This window comes from Saccopteryx bilineata, chromosome 11 (genome assembly GCF_036850765.1).
Source record: "Saccopteryx bilineata isolate mSacBil1 chromosome 11, mSacBil1_pri_phased_curated, whole genome shotgun sequence".
NCBI lineage: Eukaryota > Metazoa > Chordata > Mammalia > Chiroptera > Emballonuridae > Saccopteryx > Saccopteryx bilineata.
In genome coordinates this window covers 5,748,917-5,775,177 of record NC_089500.1, presented here as the reverse complement: position 1 = coordinate 5,775,177, position 26,261 = coordinate 5,748,917, and the positions used below count along the sequence as shown (strand labels likewise).

Below are 26,261 nucleotides of genomic sequence, written 5' to 3'. Positions count from 1 at the left end.
GGCTCACACACAAATAAAGCAACCAAGATGCACACTTAATAGAGTCACAAAAGCAAGTATATATTCTATAGCATGCTTAGCCCATGTAACCAATGGCCAACTGGGACCCACAGTCCCTCCAACCCCCACAGACACTGACAAAAGGAACAAGCTGTTCGTCATGCAAGCCTCCTCTTGGTAAAATGTAATTTTACTCTCAGTACCTAATAATTCTGATATACAGACACAATGTAGCAGCTGCTGATTCAGACATGAATATGCTGACGCAGTACGTATGAACTAAAATTAAGGTTCCGCCAAAGAACCCCATTCTCTGTAGAACTTATTCTTGGTCGTAAACTGCAACTTCTTCGCTTTAGAACCCATCTCGGGTTTACACATCACCATTAAGAGTCGGTGAACATCAGAAGCATCTCTTCTAAGATCCGGATGAAGTACATACCATTCCTCACACGCAACAGAGAGGGGAACAGGTGTCTCTCCTCATCCCTATTTATCTCAAATGCTTAATCACACCTGAAGGTTTTGTCTTTAGATGTTAGTATTCAATTCTAATTTAAACCAACCAGTCAGGCCATTATTTTGTCACCGCTGACCTCCAAACGGCAATAATCTCTATAGTGACGGCTCATATCACCCTGCCCCTCCAACTCTCCACCCAGCAGCAAGCTGCCACAGCAGGATGAGCACGCCCTCCACAAACGCGAGTGCACGCGCTCCTGGGAAAGTCAGCCTGAAGAGACGGGCTGCAGGTTCTGAATCGCCACCCCCCCAAAATGATGCTTCTGCTTCTACAAACTTCCATCAAAAAAACATTCTGTCAAGAAAGATGGTCAAATTCACCACTTCTATCTAGGTTACTTATATATTAACAAGATATCGTTACATGAAAATACAGGTTAATAGCACAGCGACTTCCTCAAGTGCCTGAGAATTGAAATGTTCATAAAAAATGAATGTTTTGATAAGATGCAAACAAAGTTTTCAATAAGGAAAGGTCCTCAACCTCTCCTCGGTGAGTCACCGGTTATTCTGCACACCCCATGTGCGTTCGGTCTGAGCAGGTGTTCACAGCAGCTTGTCTGCGTTAGTTTCTGCCACCACTACTTGTGCATATCGTTCCATATTCTGCCCGTGCATTCAAAACAACTCCTTTGGAAGTGTTATCTCACTGACCACCTTAAGTCATTTCCCACTTACAAATCTCACTTCAAACGATAAACTTTAAAAGTTACTTGACTTCCTATTTTCAGGCTCCTTTCCTTTGACATTGGTCACTATGAGCAGTTCCCAACCCATTCCTGCCGCATCATATTTAGAGAGGAAACCCTTCAGAAAGTGGATGCTGAAGTCTACCTGCTCCTACTCGTGTTGTTTATAACACGAGTGACAATGACATGTGAGGAAAAAGTGAAGCTAGCCGCTACAGGCCTGCATAAATATTTTACTTATTGACACCAATATAGTATCAGTGATTGACACGAATATAGTATCAGTGATTTTCAAATAGATCACTTGTCAAACCCAGGACGCAAATTCTCTAACAACACTTACAGGTCTAAGCAGTAACTCCAGAAGCCAGTTTAGAAGCTCCACTGATGAATTTCTTCTTTGGTCCTTCAGTAACTTATTTAAAAAATGTATGATATCTATTAACAGTTTCTCATCCTCAGTGCAAGTAGGAAGCACTTGTAAAAACCTACAACAAAGACAACATTTGTAACCTGTAGCAGTTCAAATGGAGTGCTGATATATGTTTAACAACAGGCTGAAAAGTGGCCTGCCGACTGGACTTGTGTGCCCATTTCCACAGTGTAAATACCCCCCACCCCCCGTGGCCGACTGTAAGCCGCCAATGTGACAGAGAGCTGCGGACAGATGCACAGTAGTGTTTCTATCACGTAGCTATAACTGATTAAATAACCCCATAAAGAGTTGTAAAATAATTAGGAAGTAATAACTTTTGCATATTCGTTGGCTTTATTTTCATATAACTTATTTGATGGTAAATTTACATAATTGGGTATCAAAGCGTGGCTCTGTTTAAACCCCCTCACTCGCACAAATGCTGACAGTGTAAGCCTCGGTCGGCTCTCTCCAAGGCGGTGCAGCTGGCTCCCGCACGCCACTGGAAACGCAGAACTGGATGCCTGAATCGTGGGAGCCGACCTATCACAGGAGTCAGCACCTCGGAGACTCACACAGCCGCACATTCTGAGAAGTGCACGCTTTACGTTTAATGAGCGAGTCACCCACTTTCTAGTAGTCACATGCAGGTTCAAATGTACAACTGCTGCCAACCACTGCAGCTCAGGCTCGCCAGTTTCAAAGGCACAACTATCAGCTGTTGCTTAAATGTGTCACGCTGACAAGCAGGGACTTTCCCACAGCCCCTAGCCGACCCCCACACCAGGCACTCAACTTCATGAAAGTCACAGTAAAACGAAAAATAACATCATTTGCTTAAAAGAAAAACACAAGGGCAAAACAAAATAAAACAGCCTGCTACAATTGTACCAAACCTATTCATCAATCCACTGACATCGAGTCATCTGTAATGTGGACAGACACAAACATTGCTTGTTCACTCGTGTCATAGCCTAGTCACTTACTTTTATAAGGTAAGAAAGTTTTCCATGATAAAGAGATTTAAGCCTAGCCAGCTGCCTAAGTGGTAGAGTATAGGCCCAGCATGTAGAAGTCCTGGGTTTGATTCCCAGTCAGGACACAAAGAAGTGACCACCTGCTTCTCTACCCCTTCCCTTTCTCTCTCTCTCTCTCTCTCTCTCTTCCTCTCCCGAGCCATGGCTCCAATAAGCAAGATGGCCCTGAGAGCTGAATATGGCTCCATGGCCTCGCTCAGGCACTAAAATAGCTCGGTGGCTAAGCAACAGAGCAGCGGCCCCAGATTGACAGACCATCAGCCCCAGACGGGGGTTGCCAGGTGGATCCTGGTCAGGTGTATGCAGGAGTCTGTGTCTCTGCCTCTCTGCCTCTCACTTTAAAAAAAAAAGATATTTTTAAAATTGTTATGTTTATAAATAGTTCCTTCAAAACTGCAATGAGTCAGTTAAACATTTTTCTCTTTTGCTATTATCAGATCTTTATTGCAGGTGATAAAATTCCTGATGGTTTTCCTTCTATAAAAGCATTTCTCTCATGAGAGCAACAGGAAGAACATGTGCTCTTATCTTCAAAGGCATGGAAATGCACCCAACAGCCCCGTCCTGACCTTCGGCACAGGATGACCGCGCTCACACTGACCTGTTCAGGGTGGTGTGCCAAGCCAAGGACTTCAAGGCAGTGCTGCAGGGCCCAGCACCACCCTGGAAAGACAATCTGTCATTCAGAAAGTAGAACCTCATGCGTGTGACAGCGGCCCGGACATCCCTGTGGGTGGCAGCCTGCGCGATGGCACGGAGACAGCCCTGCAGCCCGCTGGCCGTGTGCGTCAGCTCCAGAGCGAGGGCGTCCTCTGAGGAGAGCCGCAGTGTCTCTGAGAATCTAAACCACAGGAAGAAGAAAGAGGGACACAAAGCTATTAAATAGCTCACTTTTATTATAAACTCATTCCCCACACAGTTTTAGCTTCATCTTCTTTTCATTAAAGACAGACTCACAGCCCAGAGAAAATCTGGCGTGTATCTGCCAATGTTAGGCTTTTGCACGAGCATCCTAAGTGTTTGTACTGACATCTTCCTGCTTTACAACCACAAAGTACTTTTCGTTCAAACAATAAAATTCAGACAGATCAGAATGGTACGGTATTCAGTGATGACCACCACCACCATCACGGTCATGACACATTCTTACACACGCTAGTGACCTTCACCAGAAGCCAGAGCACTATTCCAAGGGACAGACATCAACCAACTACACAACTCCTATCTAGCCTCAGACACAGCATGGGTGCTCCATAGTTTTTAATTTAATTCTTTGTGTGATAGTTTTAAAAATGTAATGAACGCATGAAATCTTTAAAGCAGAGTAAAAGTTACCCTCTTCAGTGCAAACGCACAATCAGATGACAATAAACAGACTATCTGACCGAAAGGAAAAAGAAAACTTAACCAGTTAGTTCAGTGTGAGTGCCGTTTCAACTACATGTCGCAGCTTACTCTTGGATCCCCGTTTCGGAGTTCGTCTGCTTCACCAGGTTCTCGGGCCCGTGACACCACGACAGGTTCCACGCCATCCTCACCATGTCCGAGACCGGCTTTGAGGCCAAGCAGTCCACAGACAACGGCAGCACGATGGCGTTGGGACTCACGGCATGGTGGCCCCGCACATGGACTGGCAGGTGATACCTAAAGAAGACGCACAAACCATCACCAACTTTTCAATCCTGACGCTGCTCAGGACAGGCCGCAGATGAGGGTGGGGCCTGCATCCCATGCTCCGTCATCGGACAGCAGCTGCCACGCTCTCTGGACATGGGGCTTCATTCCTGAGAATGATGCATATCCTGCCATGTCCGATGCGTATAAGAGCAGTCTGCAGAGACGTCTCACGCCCCTGACGGCAAGCCCCACGGCCACAGCAACTAGCACATTACTGCAGTGTGCAGTGTTCCGCTGTGTGGACAGCGCAGTGCGTTGGCGAGTTCCTCCTGCCGCTGGACATTCAGTGCTTCTAGGTCTGTGTGTTCTCACACAGGAGAAAGGAGGGGGTGACCGCACACCGCAGGCCGGTGACGATGCAGCACTGGGGCACAGTCTGGGAGCAGCAACTACACAGAAACGTCCTCTGACCCGATGTGTTCAAGGCCCATGGCCATTGTTGACCAAATGGTAGGCACAGTGTGAGACCGTCCACACCTGAATCCAACAGAGCAGTGACAGTGACCGACACAGACAGGTCTCTCCACACTGAGCAAAAAAGCTGATTACAAGAACACTCTACAAAGGGCAAAAATAACAGAGTGACAGAAATTAAAACAAGTCACCTCTGTGGGGGTGGGAAGTGATGACAGGCACGAAAGGCTTCCTGGCGTGCAAGTAACATTCTATGTGTCATCTGCACAGCGGTTAAATGGGGGCATTTGTTTGGAAAAATTTATCAACAGTACTCATGACCTGTATCCTTTATGTTTGTTATATTTACAGTGGTTATGTAAAAAAAATGTCCTTCTTTAAAGATTTAAGGAGGTATATGCTAGAATAACAGGAGAAAAGTAAAATTATTTCTGAAAGTTATCTTGAAATGGGTCAGGAGGGAGAATTATCTATAAATAAATACATGAGAGAGAGAGAGAGACGGGCCCCGAGTGAATGACCACTAAGCCCAGGCTGATGGTGCGCAGCACCCACTGCCGGTTCTCAGCCTTCTTGTGGACCTGACCGCCACCACAGTAAGGCCGTGGTGACGGGGACGGATACAGAGCCCACCTACGCCACTGTGAAGGACACACTGAACACTGCAGGTCGTACAGGGCATGTGCTCCATGACCTGTGACCCGTGTACAGATGCGACTTCCCTTTCCATAACCAGTTTTCCTTCAAAACCAAACAAAACAAAGCAATCCATCCTTTACCTTCTGCACATGGACAGCGGCAGACTGAAGACCGATGGCAAGGATGGCATGCCAGGAGGGGTGGCGGACCTGTTCCATGAAGCAAACACAGGGAGATGGCGGAGTGGGCAGCGTCGTCCCCCAGCATGACCTGCCTCCCTTCCATGGTGGAGCGCAAACCACGAGACACAGCAGCAGCCACCACTCAGTACCAACTAACGAACCTGCTGCTTCCTGCATCTGCTATGTGGAGCAGACTGTGTCCTGCAGGAAGGCCACGACTGAACAACCCACACAGAGCAGACACAGCGCGGGAGCTGCGCGGCAGGTGTGTCTGTGCCCCCCCATCCTGCTTACCCGGCTCAAGGTCAGTACTAGACAGACAGTATGTTAAACATCTTCCTTAAGGTCTCTTAAAATAAAATATTAAATAAAAACATGCAAAATTCAGAGTATATACTGAAAAATGTATCACAAAAATTACTGCAGTAATTTAAAATTTTGTACTCTGTAATGTTCAAAAATAAAAAAGTTCAGGGTGACATTTTGAGCCAATGGGCTTTTGAAAACTCACTCCAACCCAAATTGTCCCATGGTTATGTTTACCATGAAAGCATAAGCTTCGTAAGTAGACGCTCCCATGCATTGTTATAAGGCTGCATCAGGAACCATAGCTAAAAAATTGTGAGTAAAAACTTACGAAATTCTTAGAGCTCACCACATATCCATCCTTGAGACTTCATCAAATAACAGCAGACAGAATAATGCTCCGGCTTCAGTCACGACAGCATAATCTTCATGAAATATCAGGGAAACTGAGAAACAAAAAGACGATGCATGTATAACTTTATAAAATATTAGACAGAATGAACTTCAAATTTAAAATATATTAGCCTGAAGAGAGGAGACGCTATTATTATAAGAATGCTTAAATAAAATGACTGTATTCTAATCTATGATCTGGTAATATTTCGAGGATACATATCATTTATCTCTTACATGCCTGATAACTAATCGGTTTCAGCACACTGAGACACTTAATCAAGATGTCTCTTGCAGAACATTTAAAGGCAGTGGCCCAAACTTCATGGGAAAAAAATAGTATAAAATGTAAGCAAATTCTCTGCTGAGAACAATCAGAATAGAAGAAAAAGAGAACAAAACTACATGGAATTTTTCCAACTAAACACATTACTAAATTACAACCAAACAGAAGTGGGTTATAAAAAACCACTCTATAAAATGTAGTAAGTAAAGAAATGCTCAGAGTCAATCGGGATGATCCAGTCCCCGTTCCGCACAGATGGGTCTACTCTTAATGCCCGTTTAACGACACAATCAGATCCCAGCAAAGGTTCAGGGTGCAAGGCCGTGGGCAGGTGCTTGCAGGGGGCAGGGAGGGCTGCTGCCGCAGCAGGCTCCTGACGGGAGGGTCACCAAGGCGCCCAGAGCCACCGAGGCTCAGTCCCTCTTGGCTCTGGGCTCTACTCAGGGACAGGAAGGCTGGCAAACGTCCACAGACGTACGACACATTTTCTACTGCGATGGGGTTATTTTTAGTAACTGAAAACTTTACACTCTGTTAAGTAAAATGGAAAGTGTTTCCTGCAGTAGAACAGCAACACCTGAACCTTAGAGCAGTGTCACCATGAGCAGGACATGTGTGGCTCACCTCTGAAGAGCAGGGTCAGGAGAGAAGACTGCTGGGCGAGGGAGCTGCGGGCGGCCGGGTCGGCACACAGAACCTTCCTCAGGAGCACCAGGCTGGGCTGCACCAGACACTCCAGCACCTGGCCCGGACGGAACAGTGATGGGGGCTCGTCAGCTCTGAGCTGAGACACAGCACCCTCAGACATCACCTTAATACCTTACACTAAACTTTGTCTTATCAACACTGTGTGAAGCAAAAATGCAAATAAACATTAAGAATTATTTTTTGCTCAAAATAAGCTTTGCGTATACTTGTGCTTACAGATCACAAAGAAATTTAAAGATTAGTTTTTCTTTATGGAGACCCCACTCTTAGAAATAAAATAGCAAGGTAGGGGTGTTGGGACCTAAAAATCCAAGGACTTATGCAAATTCAGCTGAATTCACTCTCAGATCTGATTAATACAAATGTCAATCTGTAAAAATGTCTTGATGTACAATAGTCTTACCTCCCCGTCCTGACCCACACATTCAGTTAAATACTCAATTATCTTGTCAATCAAGCAGAACTTCTTCACCACGGCATGCATCTTAATATCTGTGGACCAAAAAATAAGTTACTAAAAGTTCAAGAACATTTCCTGCAGTTTTAATAATACAAAACAGACATCCACATAACCTTCAAACTATTAAAAATAGTTATACCTGCTGTTGAATTAGAGTATAAAACTTTAAACTTTTTACTTACACACACTAACACATCTCTGAACAATTTGAATATTTTTAAATAAGTAGATTTTACTCCTGTACTGTAAAAAATAAAAACTTAAAAAAGAATAAACTAGTTCAGACTCTGAAAAGTACTAGAATCCTATATATATAAACAAATCGTTACATGACTAATTTGTTTTTATATTGTTTCATTGACAATTCTCTAAATTCATAGTCTCAAAATGTTTACAATTCTTCACAAGTTAATGTATAATTTTGGGAAGATCATTTTTCTGTTAATAAGATGTCTAACCTCAAACTGTGAATAGCAAATGTAAAGGGAAAGAGATTGTAATACATTCTATATATTTCTGAAGAGTATGAACTTTTTAATGTGGATGTGTGTGCACACTGATGTGGACTCAATATTTACATCCTCCCAAAATCCACAGGTAGAGCCCTAATCCCCACAGTGATGGTATAAGAAGGTGGGACCCTTGGGAGGTATGAGGTCCTGAGGGCGGGGCCCTCATGAATGGGACCCTGTCCCTCGTCCGGGAGCAGCGTCAGGAAAGAAGCTGACTACGACCAGGGAACTGCCCTCACCAGACATCAGACCTGCCAGCTCCTTCGACTTGGACCCTAGTCCTAGGACAGCAGCCCAAACAGACTCTCACACTCACACACACATACACACTAGGGCTATTACCAGCTCTACAACTCTAGTTGCTTTTGGATTAGTCACAAGTATCTCATAATTCGCAAATCTCCTTACTTGTTCTGGTACATTCTCAATGAATACGCACACTGAGACACACACACACACACTCGTCCTGGAGGAGCAGCTAACAGGTAAGGCTCTTTAGCAGCCACTTAATGAAAAGTAGTGTCCACTGCACCCCAGTCGACTGCGTACCCAGACTGTTACATTCGGAAACGGTCATGCCACTGGAAGAACACTTTCTGAGAATGTTTCCATCTCCTTTGTCCGGCTCCCATGTTTTCTGTGGTCTGCGCTGTGGCTACTAAAGCCACACTCAGGTCCCTGTGCTCTCTCAAACTACTCTCTCATCCCAGTCTCCGCTAACACCAGGACAGAGATGTTAACTGCGCCCCGTCCGCTGAGTCAGAAAATGTCTCTCCACGGAAGGACACAGTTAACGTTTCTCTCCCACATTAAAGATTAATTACATGTATCACAGAAAAAAGTAAAAAAATAACCCAAGAAATGGAATAACAACACCACAGAGTCAATAGCATATTCTACTATTCTTTTAAAACAAACCTTTAAAAAAACGCAGAAACAGTACATTGCTATTATTTTATCTCGCCACAAAGTCCTGTCTGACTGACTCACCACCGAGAGAACAAGCTGAAAACATCACAGTCTGGTCAACAGAGAGAGAGTGTGCGAGCTACTGTCAGAATGAGACCAACGTCTTGGAAGCAAGACGACTCTATCAGATGACATGCCAGGTAAAATAATGGTAACGCAGACGAGGGGTCAACCGACTTTCTGTGAAGAACTAAATGTAACAGGTTCATCTTTGCAGGCCACGTGTGGGTTCTGTGGCATATCCTCTTGGTTTTAACATTTATTTCATTGATTTTAAAGAGAGAAAAGGGGAGACAGAGAGACAGGAACATCAATCTGCTCCTATATGTGCCCTGACTGGGGATCAAACCAGCAACCTCTGCAATTCAGGACAATGATCTAATCAACTGAGCTATGCGGCCAAGTCTGTGCCATATTCTTTATTTTCATTTCTTGGTTTTTTCTTAACAACTTTTTAAAAAATGTAAAAAGCACTCAACTCGAGGGTTACGCAGCAGACAGAGCAGGCCTGGCCACCACAGCCGGCCCCCCACCCGGACATGGCCCCCACGGGCATTACCTTGCAGAATCACAGCTAGTTGCTCTGCGGCTGACTGTCTCAAGACAAGGTCAACATCGTCTGAGACAAAGATTTCATACACCTTCTCCACGGTCTCAGGCTGTGAACCAAAAGAAAGAAAATTTATCTACTACTAATTCTGCAATAAAATTTTATAGTTCATACCATAAGAACAAAAACACAAAAAGGCAACCTACTGAAGTGATACATTTACATGAAAATCCGCAAAAATAAAGTGCTAGGGTAGAGAGGACTTAGGGTCTGAAACAATGGGCCATCCTGTCAAATAAGCCTCTCTTAACGTCCAGTTTCTCCATGTAGAAGGTGACGGAAAACACTCTGCAGGTGGCGGCCGGCAGCCCTGAGACGCTGCTCTTGTCCGCCTTCAGGAGGCTGGCAGCAGCAGCTCTGGTCCTCCCTCCCCAAAGGTCGCTGGCTTGACCATGGGGTCACTCAGTCTGCTGGAGCCCCCGTCAAGGCACGTATGAGAAAGCAGTCGATGAACACTAAGGAGCTGTAATGAAGAATGGATGCTTCTCTCTCCCTTCCTGTCTGTCTGTCTCAATCTGTCCCACTGTCTCTCTGTCACAAAAAAACCCAAAAAAACAATAAAAAGAACAGTGAGGACTCTTGGACTCTCGGACTCTCCTCCTTCCTCCCACCCACTGCTGCCTGCTGGCCCTAACATGACTCACGAGGCAGTTCTAGAACGGCCACTCCCGCGTCCTCCCTACCACACACAGGGCACAGGACCTGCTACGGGGCCCGGGGGGAGGTGATCCCCGGTCCTGCCTCGCTGGCACGTGGCCCCACTTAGGCTGGAAGGACAGTGAACGTGTTTCCTCATTTTAAACAACTTAACTCTGCGGTCAACAGTCCTGAGGTTTTGTTCCTAAGACGATTTGATGCTGACCAGAACCTCACTGTCCGGAGGGCTGCATGACTAAGAGAGTGGTCGTGCAAGGGGGAAGGAGACAGGTGAGTCAGGGCTGGACGGGGCCAGTCTGAATCAGTTATCTGTCTCCGTTTCCCCACTCCACCTGCCGGGGAACTGCCCCAGCTTCTTCCAGTGCTGTCTCCCTCGGGTCCCAGGTGGCCTCCGATACTGCCACAGGCTCTGGGGGCTGCTCGACACTTAAAAGTGAACTGCCTTTAGCCCCTAAATTATTTTTCCCTCTTATAATGGAGCAAAACGTTTTTATTGTTGGAACTTTTTCTTTTTTGCTATCACAGGCAACTTCCAACATAATAAGAATTCTAAATAGCTTTGTGTCAGGGATATATGTTCTTAGAGTCATCACAGAATTTCTTCCCTCTAGGTGAGCCTTACATTGTACTTAAGACTCCATTCAAATTAGTCGCACTTCCAGGGTATATACCAAATGAAAATGACCCAGTGCTTGGCACATTGTAGGCACTCAGAAATGTATGTGCTCAGTATATAAATGTCTCCAGGAGCCAAACAAAGCCAGAATATTCAACGTAGCCGTGAATACCCACACCAAAGCTGTCACACTTCTCTCCCTGTCTGGTGAACAAGACAAACTGGAGGTGAAATGTAGGTACTGACAGACAAACACATCAAACAACCACCCAGCGATGCACTCAGAAGTTAGTCACCTTAATAACCAGCTCTCTTCTGTCATCCAGCTTGAGCTCAATGGGTTTTTTCACAATAAACAGATTAATAGCCTTGGCGAGAAGCCTGGCATCCACAGCAGGGCGCTTTTGGTCTGCCCCTTCCTCCTGCGTGAGGTGACAGGTTAGGAGCTTCAAGGCCAGCGCACGGACCCTGGAGAGACAGAGCGCAGCGTCAGCACCGGGTGACACACAGATTTCCAGGAACTAGGCGGTCCAGCATCACAACAAACTGTTACATGTTAATATAATCAGCCATGCTTATCCTGACAGTACTGGTAATGTTTTAGTTTTCCTGCTAAAATATTTAGTGTATAACCACCATTATTCTTTTCATTTTGTTTTTTAAATAAACAGCAGAAATAAAGAATAAGCAAAATTACAAATGAAGATGCAGACTCGCTGAGACTGTGAACTTCAGTCAGTCCTGAACTCCAGTCCTCAGCCTGCAAAGTAAGCCTGTGACTCCTGCTGCCACATCCTGTGAGCTTGTCAGTCCCACAGGTGGTCACACACCCATGGGCAGAGTCAAATTCACTCAAACCTCCAGGGCAGTGACCACACTAGTAACTAGTATCACAACGATGTATAGAAACCTGATACTGTATTAGGAATCAAACAGATCCCCCCCCCCCGTATGATCGAGGATACACTTTTGACTCCCATGAAGCGCCTGTTTCATCCGGAATGGACCAGGAGCACTGGCTGAGTGTGCAGCAGGGACGTCAGGAGAGAGGCCGCACCGCACGTGGGCCAGCAGAGACGGAGGCGGGAAGCAGACACCTCTACAGGGACGGAGGGCCCAGAGAGGGACACAGGGCGACAGGCAGTTGCCTACCGCTGCTCTGACGGGTTCCTGAATGACACAGGAACTGGGCCAGTGGTAACAATAACCCCAGTTCCAAGCTTGAAGTATAAGACAGTGAGAACCTGCCCACTGGGGGAGGCCTCCCTATCCCGGCCACAGCCACGGCCACATCAGGGTTCCACTGACGTCCCCTACCATAACCCTGACTCGCTTTACACAACTAATACAGTGGGACTGACGAGCTCTCTGCCCTGTATTCCACGCTGCATTCCGGATGGGCCAGCCCACGTGGGTGCCACTGGCCCCCGCCGCCCCCGCGGCTCCTAGGCCCACTGCTGCCACTCAGTAGTGCTCCCCAAACCCGAGCAGGAACTCACTGTCCTGTTTCTGACAGACTCATTGGCAGAGGCTAGTGACCACTCCAAGATGCTGCGAGAAGTCAGGGCCCCTTCCCCCCTCTCCTCTTGCTGTGACCCCCTGGAGCTCAGACCGGCCAGACACTGCGGAATGCTGTTCCTGTCCCCTTTTGTTCCAAGCCCGTGCCCTCTGCATTCAATCCGGGCCGTCAGTCGGGGACAGGCCCCAGCCCAGGAGACAGCCAGAGGAGTGCACAAAGCATACATGGATGCATCTCCTCTTCTGGCCCATATATTAGCATCTTTCTGGGGTTAGCCTGGGCACCAGGGTCCCGTCATGTGTCCCCTACATTGTTTCTTTCCACAGATACGTTTTGAGCATATTTACGTCCACGGTACCCCATGAAGTGCTGAGGAAGCCAACAGACAGGGTCCCTGCCTAAGGAGCTGACTGCCTGGAGGGATGGGACAGAACGAACCAGCAATGAAGTCAAACCTGTGGCCCACACTGTCTTCAGTTCTGTGTAACCGAGCCTTACCCAAGATGGGGCCTGGCTGTGCCCTCGCTCGTGGGGTGCAAATCTCTATGTCCCTGGAATGTCCTGCTCAATAAGAATGTATTTGCCTGGGCCCTGGAAGGTTGGCTCAGTGGTAGAGCGTTGGCCTGGCATGCAGGAGTCCCGAGTTCAATTCCTGGTCAGGGCACACAGGAGAAGCGCCCATCTGCTTCTCCACCCCTCCCCCTCTCCTTCCTCTCTGTCTCTCTCTTCCCTTCCCACAGCCGAGGCTCCACTGGAGCAAAGTTGGCCCGGGCACTGAGGATGGCTCTGTAGCCTTTGCCTCAGGTGCTAGAATGGCTCTGATTGCAGCAGAGCATCGCCCCCTGGTGGGCATGCCAGGTGAATCCCGGTTGGGCGCATGCAGGAGTCTGTCTGACTGCCTCCCCGTTTCCAACTTCAGAAAAATACAAAAAAAAAAGAAAGAAAAAGAAAGAATGTATTTGCCTGGAGAGCTAGGGCCCCCAAGGGTGAACAGAAAATGAATTTGCACTGTGTTCAGTGAACAGTTTCTGGAATGACGTGTGGAAGCCATGCCCCAGGAGCGGACACCCCCTCCACCCGCCCTGCAGTGCCCTAATTTCCCACTGCAGTCCCTCCTTTTCATTTACCTCCTCCCACTGTCAGTCAGTATTTCATCTCCGGCCACTTACTTGTTTTCAGTCTGATCACTTGCTTATAAGCAAGCCGCTGTGCTATTCTGACATGAGGTTTGGGGAGAACAGAACTGTCCTTTGTCAGAAGCACGTTTGTTCCTCCCAGCCCTTTCCACGGACGCTTCCTCCCCATCACTGCTAGTGCGGGGGACTGCGAGCTTATTTCCCTGCTCAGTGAGGGACGGGCTGATCAGTCACCTGGACAGCACAGAGAACACTCACGCTGCGCTGACGAGGAAGGGCGACAACACTCGTCTTCTCACTCCTTCTAGCTCAGATGACACCAACATGAACAGTGGAGGAAAGGACCCTTTTCAGTTTCCCGAACAACAGGGCAGACAAGCCAACCAAGATTAAACCATCTGACCACTGTGCTACCAGGGTCAACTGGTCCCCTGCACATGGAGGAAACACCATATTTCTCAGAACAGATGCTTAGAGAAGGCTCACGCCAGGCTGACAGTTTGTATGGAGGAGACGGGGTGAAGCTGTGGGCTTCTGCTGTCTGTTCCTTTTCACGGACCCTCCCCGCCTGCACGCCACCTATAGCCCTGAGTGCAGTCACCGGGACACAAGTCACCCCAGACACAGTAGTCACACCCGGACACGGCAGTCACCCGGACATGGCAGTCACACCTGGACATGGCATCACCTGGACACGGCAGTCACCCCGGACACCACAGTCACACCCGGACACAGCAGTCACACCTGAACTGGCAGTCACCCAGTAGACACTGCAGTCACACCCGGACATGGCAGTTACACCCGGACATGGCAGTCACACCTGAACTGGCAGTCACCTAGTAGACACTGCAGTCACATCAGACACAGCAGTCACACCCAGACACAGCAGTCACACCTGAACCAGCAGTCACCTAGACACCACAGTCACACCCGGACACAGCAGTCACACCTGAACTGGCAGTCACCCAGTAGACACTGCAGTCACATCAGACACGGCAGTCACACCCGGACACGGCAGTCACACCTGAACCGGCAGTCACCTAGCAGACACTGCAGTCACATCAGACACAGCAGTCACACCCGGACACAGCAGTCACACCTGAACCAGCAGTCCACCTAGACACCACAGTCACACCCAAACCGGCAGTCACCCAGACACCACAGTCACACCCAAACCGGCAGTCACCTGGACACCATAGTCACCCGGACATGGCAGTCACCCCTGACATGGGGCGGACCACAGTGCCAGGGGTGGCCAGAATGTTTTAGGAGAGCACCCCAAAGCCCTGGCCTGCCTCTGGGGCACCCACCAGTCTCCTCTCTGTATAATACAGGGACCGCTTTCCCTCACCGCCCTCAGCTCTGTTCTGTGCCACACTGAGACAATCACCACTGACGTAACGCCTCTTAACCTGCTCCCACTAAGCCCTCCCATGAACCCGCGGGTACTCACGCTGGCTTCTTCACCAGCAGGAGCCGCAGCACGGACCTCAGGTGAGCGGTGCCAGGAAGCATGGCCTCCCCTCCCTCGGGTCGCGCCTTGCTCAGCAGGAGGATGCAGTTACCCAGGGGGTCTTCCGTGTCAGCATAGCCCTAAGAGATGTCATTCAAATGCCATTGCTGTTTGATCATATACACTTTTTATATTTTTTAACTTGAAAGTAAGAATTGCATTGACTTGTCAGGCAACTCATAAATTTCTTTTAATTCAGTTGAAATGCCACTTTTCAAGCTAACATGCATGAGGTTAGAAGCCTACCTAAAATGGTATTCAAAACATGCCATTGACCAAGGAGCCTCAGCCCCAGCACCCTCCCCTGGGACCCCCAGATAATCACACTGAGACAGGGACTCTACAGGTCACAGCCACCCGTGCCTTTTTCCACCCCTCCCCCACAGCCTTTTCCTTGCCTCTCCCTCTCCCTGAGCTCCCAGGGCCCTTCCTTTGTCTCTGTAACTTGTCTCCTGAGCCCATTTCTTCTAGGCTCAATTCTCCTACCTCTGTGACTTTCTAAGTAAACATCCTCTTATAGTTTGAGTCTTGGCTCTGAATTTGTTCTTAGCCAGAACTCAAGTAACGAGGTGCAGACTGACTCCACCAGTCTAACACTGGTGCCATTTTGCAATCAACATCCCCAAAGGACAAAGGTGGAGCGCAGCAGACACGCCTGCGTGGACTCGAACCACATGAGCCTCAGAGCCCAAGGCCCCGCTCCTGGTCCACAAGGACCCTTCCTCCACGACTGCTCCTACAGGCTTTGCCTCCTCCGCCTCCTCATCAGAGGGGGCAGGGGCCTGAAATCCCTCGCTCCTCTAACACCCACAGGGACTGCTGGAAAAGTTGCTTCCTCGAGTTTATTAAGGGAACACTCGGGTCAACCACATGCATAAAAATAACTGATGACGCAAGTCCGGTCGTGGGAAGTCTACGCAGAGGCCCAGAAGCCGTCACACACACGAGACTGAGCTCCGCCCCCCCCCCCCCCAATCGCTGTGAAGGCCTGCAGCTCCCTGACCCTCCCACCCAGATGCGTCAGGTGCACAGCGGTCAGCTGTCCTGGGCCCCTGCCAGACGGAGGACAGCCGCCAGCCTCCTGCTCGCTCACCCACCGCGCCGTGCCCACGTGCACATCCCGCCCACCGAAGACGCGGCGGGAGTGGACACTGCGCATGCGCACATACCTGCAGCACTGGGAGCAAGGGGCACAGTGACTCCATCAGCTGGTCCCAAGTCCGCACCGGCATCATCAGCCGCCCCTGCAGCAGGTACAACAGGATGGCCTTGGCCGCGGTGGTCACCTGTCCAACAACAGACATACACCCGACAAATGGGGGGCCGCTGAGGCGCCAGGTGCCCCCGAGATGCTTGGTGACGTGCGGACAGGCACAAAATAGCCACCCCTTCCCACGTGGTCCCAACCCTGCCACAGCAGCCACACCTGCTCCCCACCGCTCCTTCCCCAGGAAAGAGCCTGCTCCTGCCTCTGGGGCCTGCCTTCCCCCGAGTGACATGCCCCTTCACGCAACAACCTGCTAAATCCAACCAGTCTGCTCTGCGTCTTGGGTGACAAACCTAAGTACACAGCTGCATCTGTCCTGTATTTTGAGTCAATTTTCTTTAACATTTCTTTTTATTTAAACAGCTGGACTAAAGCGACACATCACAGACACATTTCTCTTCTGTTTCTCATCACACCCTCCACTTCTATTAGGATACTACTGTGACTTAGCTGAGTACCTAAAGAATGACACAGTTCCTGCACTCGCTTTTCACACGCCTTACCTCGTTATTGGGCTCCTGAAAGCCGAATGCAGAAATTTCATACAGAACTTTTGGGTGGAGTAGAAAATGAATGCCGTTACAAAAGGAAGCCACAGGTGTTCCAACATTATGGATACCTAAACATTCCTGTAAGTAAAAAGTTGTTAAAAATCACTAACATGGATTTTTCAAAAGGATCCTTCTTTCTTTTATTTAAAATTATTTCAATTCCAATTTTAGCTTTCACTTCACTGAAACTTATTTTACATAGAGAGGATGATAAAAGATCCTCCGGACCAACTGTTTTTGAGTCTGCATGAGCTACGTATTGTTACTTTCTTCCATCAAGCAGAGTGCTGATAACTTAAACTACTGAGATAACCAAATATCTTAACTTTGATGATGATAGGCATAAAGAAAGTAAGTACCATAATAAACTAGATATCCAAAAGAATTAAAGCAGAATTCAAAGAGCTGTATGTGGACCCATGTTCATAGAAACTCTGGTTACAATAGCTAAGAGATGGAAATAACCCAAATGTCCAATCAACAGATGAATGGACCAACAGAATGTGGCATATACAAACAACAGAGCATCATTCAGCCTTAAAAAGAAATGCAATGCTGATCTGTTATATCATGTACAAACCCTGAAGATACTATGTTAAGTGAAATAAACCAGACACAAGAAGACAAATACATCTCGCACGTAGATGAGGTACCTAGAATAGTCACATTCAGGTAGAAAATAGAATGAATGGTGGTTGTCAGGGCCTGAGGGGAGGGGAAATGAGGACTTATTGTTTAAATGGGTAGAGAATTTCTGGAGATGAATAATACTGATGACTGCACAACAATGTGAATGTACTTAATACCACTACTTGCACACTAAAAAATTATTAAATGTAAATGTTGTTATGTACATTTTACCATGATTTAAAAAAAAAAAATGAGACCTAATTAAAGAAAGAAAGAATGTACTGATTGACAGCACTGAGGAACTCCATGCAAACAAAACAAAAAGAGGTAGTGGAAAATATAAAAGAGAGCTTAAAAGCCACAAAGGGGAAAAGAATGTTTATCATCTCATGAGAGTTCAACATGGAGAAAATAGCAGGATTAAGAAAAATAATAACTAAAACTCAAAAATCAGCAGATGTGAGTCTTCAGACAGAAGAATGTTGAAAAAAGTAATTTTTAAAAAATGTATATAAAGACATTGTTATGAGACATAAAAAAGATCTTAAAACCAACTAAAGGAAAAATACAAATTAACTATACTTTGACAACAGACTTCTCAACAACAACAAGGACAAAGCAATATCACAAAGTGAAAAAGAAAAAGTTAACCTATAATTCTATATCCAGCTAAACTATCATTCAAGATTAATGTAAATAAACTATCATTCAAGAGTAAGATAGGATGACGTCAGAGAAATGGCGCCGTAAGGAGCGATACTGATAAATCTCCCCAAAAATTCAACAAGATCTTAAACCAGAGACAGAAAAATCTATCCTTGGAGCCTCCAGAAGTTCCACGCTAAACGCAAGGATATGATTGAGCGAAAAATTGACTAAATATATAATCAACCCCAAAGGAAATAAGGAGGAAGAAACATTCCGCCTTCCTCACTAACCTAACTAAGGGCTGCTTTCAGTGGGAACTGAGTATAGGAACTAAGGCGGGCATAAGGTGTGAATAGAACAAGACTGCGGCACAAACATCTGAACCAGGCTGTGGCACGGACATCCAAGCCAAGGAAAAACTGTGCTTGTGGCAACCCAGTCAACACAAGCTAACACTCGCGCCAAACCCAGACAAAGAAAGGCAAGTGGGACAGCCATTAATCACGATCTCCTGGTCATTGGGTGCAGATAGTGGGCGACAGACTCCTCCTAGAGCCCCGGGAGTGGGCAACCATGTTACCGGACAGAAGGGCAGGGTTAGAGGCCTTTCTGTGGGCCGAAACAAGAGTCTTGGGGTCGCCCTTGCACCCTGAAAAGCAGCGCGTGGAGAGTGAGTGAGAGCAAAATTTCCTATGCTCGAACTTTTCCATGCGGGCGGGGCACCTCACTCGGAGTGAGAGGCGGCCAGCCTGGTATCCTGGTTGGCGAGCGCGGAGAGTGGGCAAGAGATTCCCCCGGGGAGTGGGCGCCCGTGTTCCCGGACAGAGGGGCAGAGTCAGAGGCCTTTCTGTGGGCCGAAACCAGTCTTGAGGTCGCCCCTGCGCCCTGAAAAGCAGCACGCGGGGAGTGAGTGGGACCAAAATTCCCTACGCTGGAACTTTTCCGTGAGAGGCGGCCGGCCGGATATCCTGGTAGGCGAGTGCAGATAGTGGGTGAGAGATTCCCCCTGGAGTGGGCGCCCGTGTTCCCAGACAGAGGTGCAAAATCAGAAGTCTTTGTGTGGGCTAAAGCCCCACCTGATTATACTAGTGGCTCTGACTGATTGAGCCTTATCCAGAGCCCTGTGCTGAGTGGGAATATAGTGGTGATTTGCCAGCTCTTTGAGCCTCTTACTCTCCAGACAGAGGCAGCAGCAACCCCATAGCTGGATCATTAGGCTACTAATTCAGGAAGGAAAGACTAGGAAAGAGGCCCTGGTAATACGGACTTTCTCATTGGCAGAGCCTGCAAATGCTAATGAGCCTCGACTGCCAACGAGACTGAAACCCAATATATGACATCACCATAGATACTTATCAACTGCAAACCTCTACCTCAGCCTACCACAGGGGCAGAACCCGGGGTACAGAGTCACCAACCAAGAAGAGGGAGAAAAAAGAAAAAGCAAGAAGATAACCTCTCAAAATCAAAAATAATCCACTGACTTTATAACCTATCCCATTTAATGATATTTGTTCATTTGTTTCTCTTATTTTCTTGTCTTGATTATTTTCTTCCTCTTCCAATTTGGTCATTTAATTCTCTGCCAGTCTTACTGTCTCCTCTCCTTGAACTACACTACCCATAAGTGTTACATCACTCATTATCTTTTCTTTCTTCTTCCTTTCTCTCTATGAGGATTGCACTCCAAAACCCTTAACTCTCTTTCTCTCTTCTTTTATTTTTTCTTCATTTTGTGTTTTCCTCTTTCTTTTTTTTTCTCGCTCTATATTAGTTTCTTCTTTTCTCCTTTACTTTTGCTCTCATTCAACCCTCAATCACAAACAAATTACTTTATCTGGAACTCAAATATTTCCTTGTGGCGCTTTGGGGGTTTTTTACTGCACTTTTTTAACTGACTAGCAGTGCTCCCAACCCTGGTTCTCCATTTTATCTAGTTCATGATCCACTAAATAGAATAGAATTTTTTAAATTTTTTCCCCTTTTTCCTGTTTCCCTCTTATTCCTCTCATCATATGCCTTAGTCAACCATCACCTAAAAGCAAATCGTTTTATTCTTGATCCAAAGTTTTTCCTTTTTGCATTTAGTGGGTCCATACCCCCTTTTTTGCCCCTTTATCACTTCTCCCCAACTCAGGCCCTCCATTATAGGTACTTTTTGTTCTATTTAGCACAATATAATTCACAGTTCACCACAACATTTTCTCAACAAGGAGGGGAGAGGAGAGGAGAGGAGAGGAAAAAAAAGGAGCGGGATAATAATTATTTTATTATTTATTTTTATTTTTTTAACTTTTTATTCTTTATTAATTCTCATTAATACTATCAAAAAAACCACCCTCAGAGCCATTAAGGAAAAGGTAATTGAATATCATGGATACAAAAGACAGAGAGGTAGCACAAATAGATGAGGAAAAATCTATGGAGAAAAAATTTAATATATTGGAAACCTTGGAGCTAAATGACAGAAAATTTAAAATAGAAATTCTAAAAATATTCAGATATATACAAGGAAACACAGAAAGACAATTTAGGGAGCTCAGAAAACAACTCAATGAACACAAAGAATATATTACCAAGGAAATTGAAACTATAAAAATAAATCTAGCAGAGATGAAAACCTCAATTCACGAGCTGAAAAACGAGGTAACAAGGTTAGCTAATTAAGCCAGATAGAAGGTAGCTAACAGGCCAGATAGAAGGTAGGATTAGTGAAAAAGAAGACAAGCAACTTGAGGCACAACAGAGAGAAGAAGAAAGAGACTCAAAAATTTTAAAAAATGAGAAAGCCCTACAGGAATTGTCTGACTCCATGAAAAAGAATAACATAAGAATAATAGGTATATCAGAGGGAGAAGAGAGAGAAAATGGAATGGAGAACATATTCAAACAAATAATAAGTGAGAACTTCCCAAGCCTATGGAAAAAATTAAAGCCTCAAATTCAAGAAGCAAACAGAACACTGAGTTTTCTTAAACCCAACAAACCTACTCCAAGGCATATCATAATGAAATGGGCACAAACCAACGACAAAGAAAAAATTCTCAAGGTAGCCAGGGAAAAGAAGAATACGACATGTAAAGGAAGGTCCATTAGATTATCATCAGATTTCTCAACAGAAACTCTACAAGCTAGAAGAGAGTGGACCCCAATATTTAAAATCCTGAAAGAGGAACTTTCAACCACGAATACTATACCCATCAAAGCTATCCTTCAAATATGAAGGAGAAATAAAAGCATTCACAGATACAGAAAAGATGAGGGAATTTATCATCAGAAAACCCCAACTCCAGGAATTACTAAAGGGGGTTTTCCATCCAGATACAAAGAAAAAACAAAACAAAACCACAAGTAAAAGCTCCACCAAGAACACAATAAAACCAATTTTCAACTGACAACAACAAAAAAAGAGGGGGGAATTAGATGGAGATTAACAGTAGCAAAGAATGATGGAGTGTAAAAGTACTCACAAGATAGTGCACTACAATGAACAGGGTAGGAACCTTTTCATTACTTAATGGTAACCACCATTGAAAAAACCAACACAGAAGCACATGATTTATAAAAGATAGCAACAGAGGAAAGATGTATGGAAGACAACCAAACAAAAATAAGATAGAAAAACAAAAGAGAAGAATCAAACAAGACACAAAACTAACAGAAAGCAATCTATAAAATGGCAATAGGGAACTCACAAGTGTCAATAATTACACTAAATGTAAATGGTTTAATATCAATAAAAAGGCACAGAGTAGCAGAATGGATTAAAAAAGAAAATCCAACTGTATGCTGCCTATAAGAAACTCATCTAATCAACAAGGATAAAAACAAATTCAAAGTGAAAGGCTGGAAAACAATACTTCAAGCAAATAACATCCAAAAAAAAAGCAGGCACAGCAATACTGATATCTGATAATGCTGACTATAAGCCAGCAAAAGTACTCAGAGACAAAAATAGTATTTCATAATGATTAAGGGGACGTTGAATCAAGAAGACATAATAATTCGTAATATATATGCACCAAACCAAGGAGCACCAAAATATGTAAGACAGCTACTTATTGACCTTAAAACAAAAACTGACAAAAATACAATCATACTTGGAGACCTCAATACACCGCTGATGGCTCTAGATCGGTCATCCAAACAGAGAATCAATAAAGATATATTGGCCTTAAACAAAACACTGCAGCACCTGGATATGATAGACATCTATAGGACATTTCATCCCAAAGTGACAGAGTATACATTTTTCTCCAGTGTATACGGACCATTCAAGAATTGACCATATGTTGGGCCACAAAAACATCAGCAAATTCAGAAAAATCGAAGTTGTACCAAGCATATTTTCTGATCATAAAGCCTTGAAACTAGAATTCAACTGCAAAAAAGAGAAAAAAAACCCCACAAAAATGTGGAAAGTAAACAACATACTTTTAAAAAATGATTGGGTCAAAGAAGAAATAAGCGCAGAGATCAAAAGATATATACAGACAAATGAAAATGACAATACAACATATCAGAATCTATGGGAGGCAGCAAAAGCAGTGATAAGAGGGAAGTACATATCACTTCAGGCCTACATGAACAAACAAGAGAGAGCCAGTGAACCACTTAACTTCACACCTTAAGGAACAGGAAAAAGAAGAACAAAGACAACCCAAAACCAGCCGAAGAAAGGAGATAATAAAAATCAGAGCAGAAATAAATGAAATAGAGAACAGAAAAAGTATAGAAAAAATTAATAGAACAAGGAGTTGGTTCTTTGAAAAGATCAACAAAATTGACAAACCCTTGGCAAGACTTACCAAAGAGGAAAGAGAAAGAACTCATATATACAAAATCCAAAATGAAAGAGGAGAAATCACCACAAACACCATAGATATACAAAGAATTATTGTAGAATACTATGAAAAACTTTGTCACTAAATTCAACAATCTAGAAGAAATAGATAAATTCCTAGAACAATACAACCTTCCTAGACTGAGTCAAGAAGAAGCAGAAAGCCTAAACAGACCAATTAGTAGGGAAGAAATAGAAAAAACTATTAAAAACCTCCCCAAAAATAAAAGTCCAGGCCCAGACGGTTATACTAGCGAATTCTATCAAATATTCAAAGAAGACTTGGTTCCTATTCTACTCAAAGTCTTCCAAAAAATTGAAGAAGAAGCAATACTTTCAAACACATTTTATGAGGCCAACATAACTCTCATATCGAAACCAGGCAACGACGGCACAAAAAAAGAAAACTACAGACCAATATCTCTAATGAATACAGATGGTAAAATACAAAACAAAATACTAGCAAATCGAATACAACAATATATTAAAAAAATAATACATCGGGATAAAACCTGAACTGGGAGGGAAGACAAGATGGCGCTGGAGTAGGCGGACGTACCAACATCTACCTCCCAGAACCAAAGTGGAATACAAACTAATTTTTAGAACTATCATTTGGAAAAACCAATTTTGGACTAAACTACGAGGACTCTTCAACCAAGGAACACTGAAGAAGCCACACGGAGACTGGTAGGAAAAGTGGAAACGCAGAGAGGGCTGCCCAGCTCCCCGGAGCGAACAGCAGCAGGGAGAGACTCCCGTGGTGGGAAGTGAGTTTAGCAGAGGGGGAAGGGTCCTGAGCCCCAGAGCCCAGAAGAGGCGTAAGGACAGTATTTAGCTGGAAATAAGTCAGTATACTGTTTGTGAGAAACAGCCTGATTTCTCAGACCCAGGATCCTTCTTAAAGGAACCGCGCAGAACATCTCTCTCACAAACACTCACCCGGGGCTCCTGGGGATGGAGGGAGAGAGGAGAGGACCAGAGTAACAGGAAGAGAGTGATATTTAGGAGGCACAGGGAGAAACATTTTGGGAGTTACCCACCCTAACCCCTGGGACAAGTCACTCCCCAAAGCTGAAGTGAATATTTCCCCCGGAAACAGCAATACCAGCAAAGGGAAGCAGGAGAGCAGCCAAACAAGCTCCCCCGCAGCACTCAGAGCAGAGTTGCATAGAAGGAGTGAGCTTTCAGGTTTACAGCAGTGAGTCTTAGGGTCCGAGCTGCAACGCCCCCACCCACGCAGCTGAGGGCTCGCCGGAGAGCCGGCGGCAGCAGGAGACAAAAGTGCGGTTCTGCTGGCAGGGGCGGAAGCCAGCTGGCCACCACTGGGCTCAGGTGTGAGTTCAATCTTGCCTGGCTGGGGGAAGGGGGCGTGCAAAAGCGGTCAAACTCAGCTGCCAGCAGCCTATGATCCAGCCTGCCTGCGGGAGAAGGGCGGGAACCCCAGAAAGGGTGGAGAAAAGCCCCGGGGCAAGGGAGAGGAGCACAGCCTTGCCCCGCCCGTGCAACCCAAGCTTGGTCTGACTTGGTAGCTGGCTCCTCCCGCGGGGGTAGAGCCAAAAGCCCAGAAGAGGCGGAGTTCCGCTACTGAGCTGAGCTTGGGCACGCATTCCTGCCTGGTAGTAGAGCCAGGCTAGCAGCCGTTCCTCGGGCGGGCTCCTCCTGCAAGAGCAGGGCGAAAGACCGGAAACAGGCGGAGACCCGCAGCTGAGCAATGGTGCTCGCCAGTGCCCTCAGGACCGAGTACAGCATCACACACGGGGGTGGGACAAAGGCCAAGGCCACCAACGCTTGTACACCTGAGCGTGTGATCACAGCCACTCCCGTGAAGAGAAAATGCGGAGGCAGAGAAATACAACACAAATGAACCAAGAGAAATCCCCAGAAAAGGACCTAAGTGAATCAGATATAACCAAATTACCCGATGCAGAGTTTAAAATAATGATTGTTAGGATGCTCAAAGATATTAGAACAACCATAGATGGCCATTATGATAACCTAAATAAAGAGATAACAAATATAAAAAAGGACATTGAAATAATAAAAAAGAATCAGTCAGAAATGACAAATACAATATCTGAAATAAAGAATACAATGGAAGGAATTAAAAGCAGGATGGATGAAGCAGAGAATCGAATCAGCAAGTTAGAGGACACGATAAATAAAGGCATGGAAGCAGAGCAGAAAAAAGAAAAGAGACTCAAAAAGTCTGAGGAAACTCTAAGAGAGCTCTGTGACAACATAAAGAGAAACAACATCCGCATCATAGGAGTTCCTGAAAAAGAAGAGAAAGAACAAGGGATAGAGACTTTGTTCAAACAAATCATAGCAGAAAACTTCCCCCAATTAAGACAGGAAAACATTTCACATGTTCAAGAAGCACAGAGAACTCCATTAAGGAGAAACCCAAAGAAACCAACACCAAGACACATCATAATTAAAATACCAAAGCTAAATGATAAAGAGAAAATATTAAAAGCTGCTAGAGAAAAAAAGACTATCACCTACAAAGGAGCAAACATAGGATGACTTCTGACTTCTAAACAGAAACACTTGAGGCCAGAAGGGAACGGCAAGAAATATTCAAAGTAATGCAGAACAAGAACCTACAACTAAGACTACTTTATCCAGCAAGGCTATCATTTAAAATTGAAGAAGAAATAAAAAGCTTTACAGACAAAAAAAAAATTCAAGAAATTCACTGCAACCAAACCAAGGCTGCAAGAAATGCTAAGGGACCTGTTGTAAACAGATCAAAGGAAAAAAAGAATACAACAAAAGAGGAATACAGTTTTAAAGAAAAAAAATGGCAATAAACAATTACATATCAGTAATAACCTTAAATGTTACTGGATTAAATGATCTGATCAAGAGACATAGGGTAGCTGCATGGATAAGAAAACAGAACCCATACATATGCTGTCTACAAGAGGCACACCTTAAATCAAAAGATGCACACAGACTGAAGATAAAAGGATGGAAAAAAATATTTCATGCAAATGGAAATGAAAAAAAAGCTGGGGTAGCAATACTTATATCAGACAAAATGGACTTTAAAACAA

At 45.4% G+C, this 26,261-nt stretch overlaps 1 protein-coding gene across 5 annotated transcripts in view; it reads right to left on the bottom strand.

Annotated features, from left to right (window-relative positions):
* Positions 1 to 26,261, bottom strand: part of RTTN (rotatin) — a 126,984-nt gene that overhangs the window by 61,128 nt on the left and 39,595 nt on the right. For 3 of the 5 annotated variants that reach the window (XM_066246635.1, XM_066246636.1, XM_066246637.1), the window contains 12 exons: positions 17,031 to 17,156; positions 16,430 to 16,546; positions 15,201 to 15,340; positions 11,389 to 11,560; positions 9,769 to 9,868; positions 7,672 to 7,760; positions 7,185 to 7,302; positions 6,231 to 6,327; positions 5,534 to 5,602; positions 4,119 to 4,307; positions 3,265 to 3,504; positions 1,555 to 1,699 (listed from right to left, as the gene is read on the bottom strand). In XM_066246635.1, the coding sequence (XP_066102732.1) occupies positions 1,555 to 1,699; positions 3,265 to 3,504; positions 4,119 to 4,307; positions 5,534 to 5,602; positions 6,231 to 6,327; positions 7,185 to 7,302; positions 7,672 to 7,760; positions 9,769 to 9,868; positions 11,389 to 11,560; positions 15,201 to 15,340; positions 16,430 to 16,546; positions 17,031 to 17,156 (1,602 nt within the window). Of the gene's footprint in view, positions 1 to 1,554; positions 1,700 to 3,264; positions 3,505 to 4,118; positions 4,308 to 5,533; positions 5,603 to 6,230; positions 6,328 to 7,184; positions 7,303 to 7,671; positions 7,761 to 8,789; positions 8,892 to 9,768; positions 9,869 to 9,965; positions 10,345 to 11,388; positions 11,561 to 15,200; positions 15,341 to 16,429; positions 16,547 to 17,030; positions 17,157 to 26,261 lie in introns of those variants that run through there. The other 2 variants (XM_066246639.1, XM_066246638.1) reach the window with 2 other exon arrangements.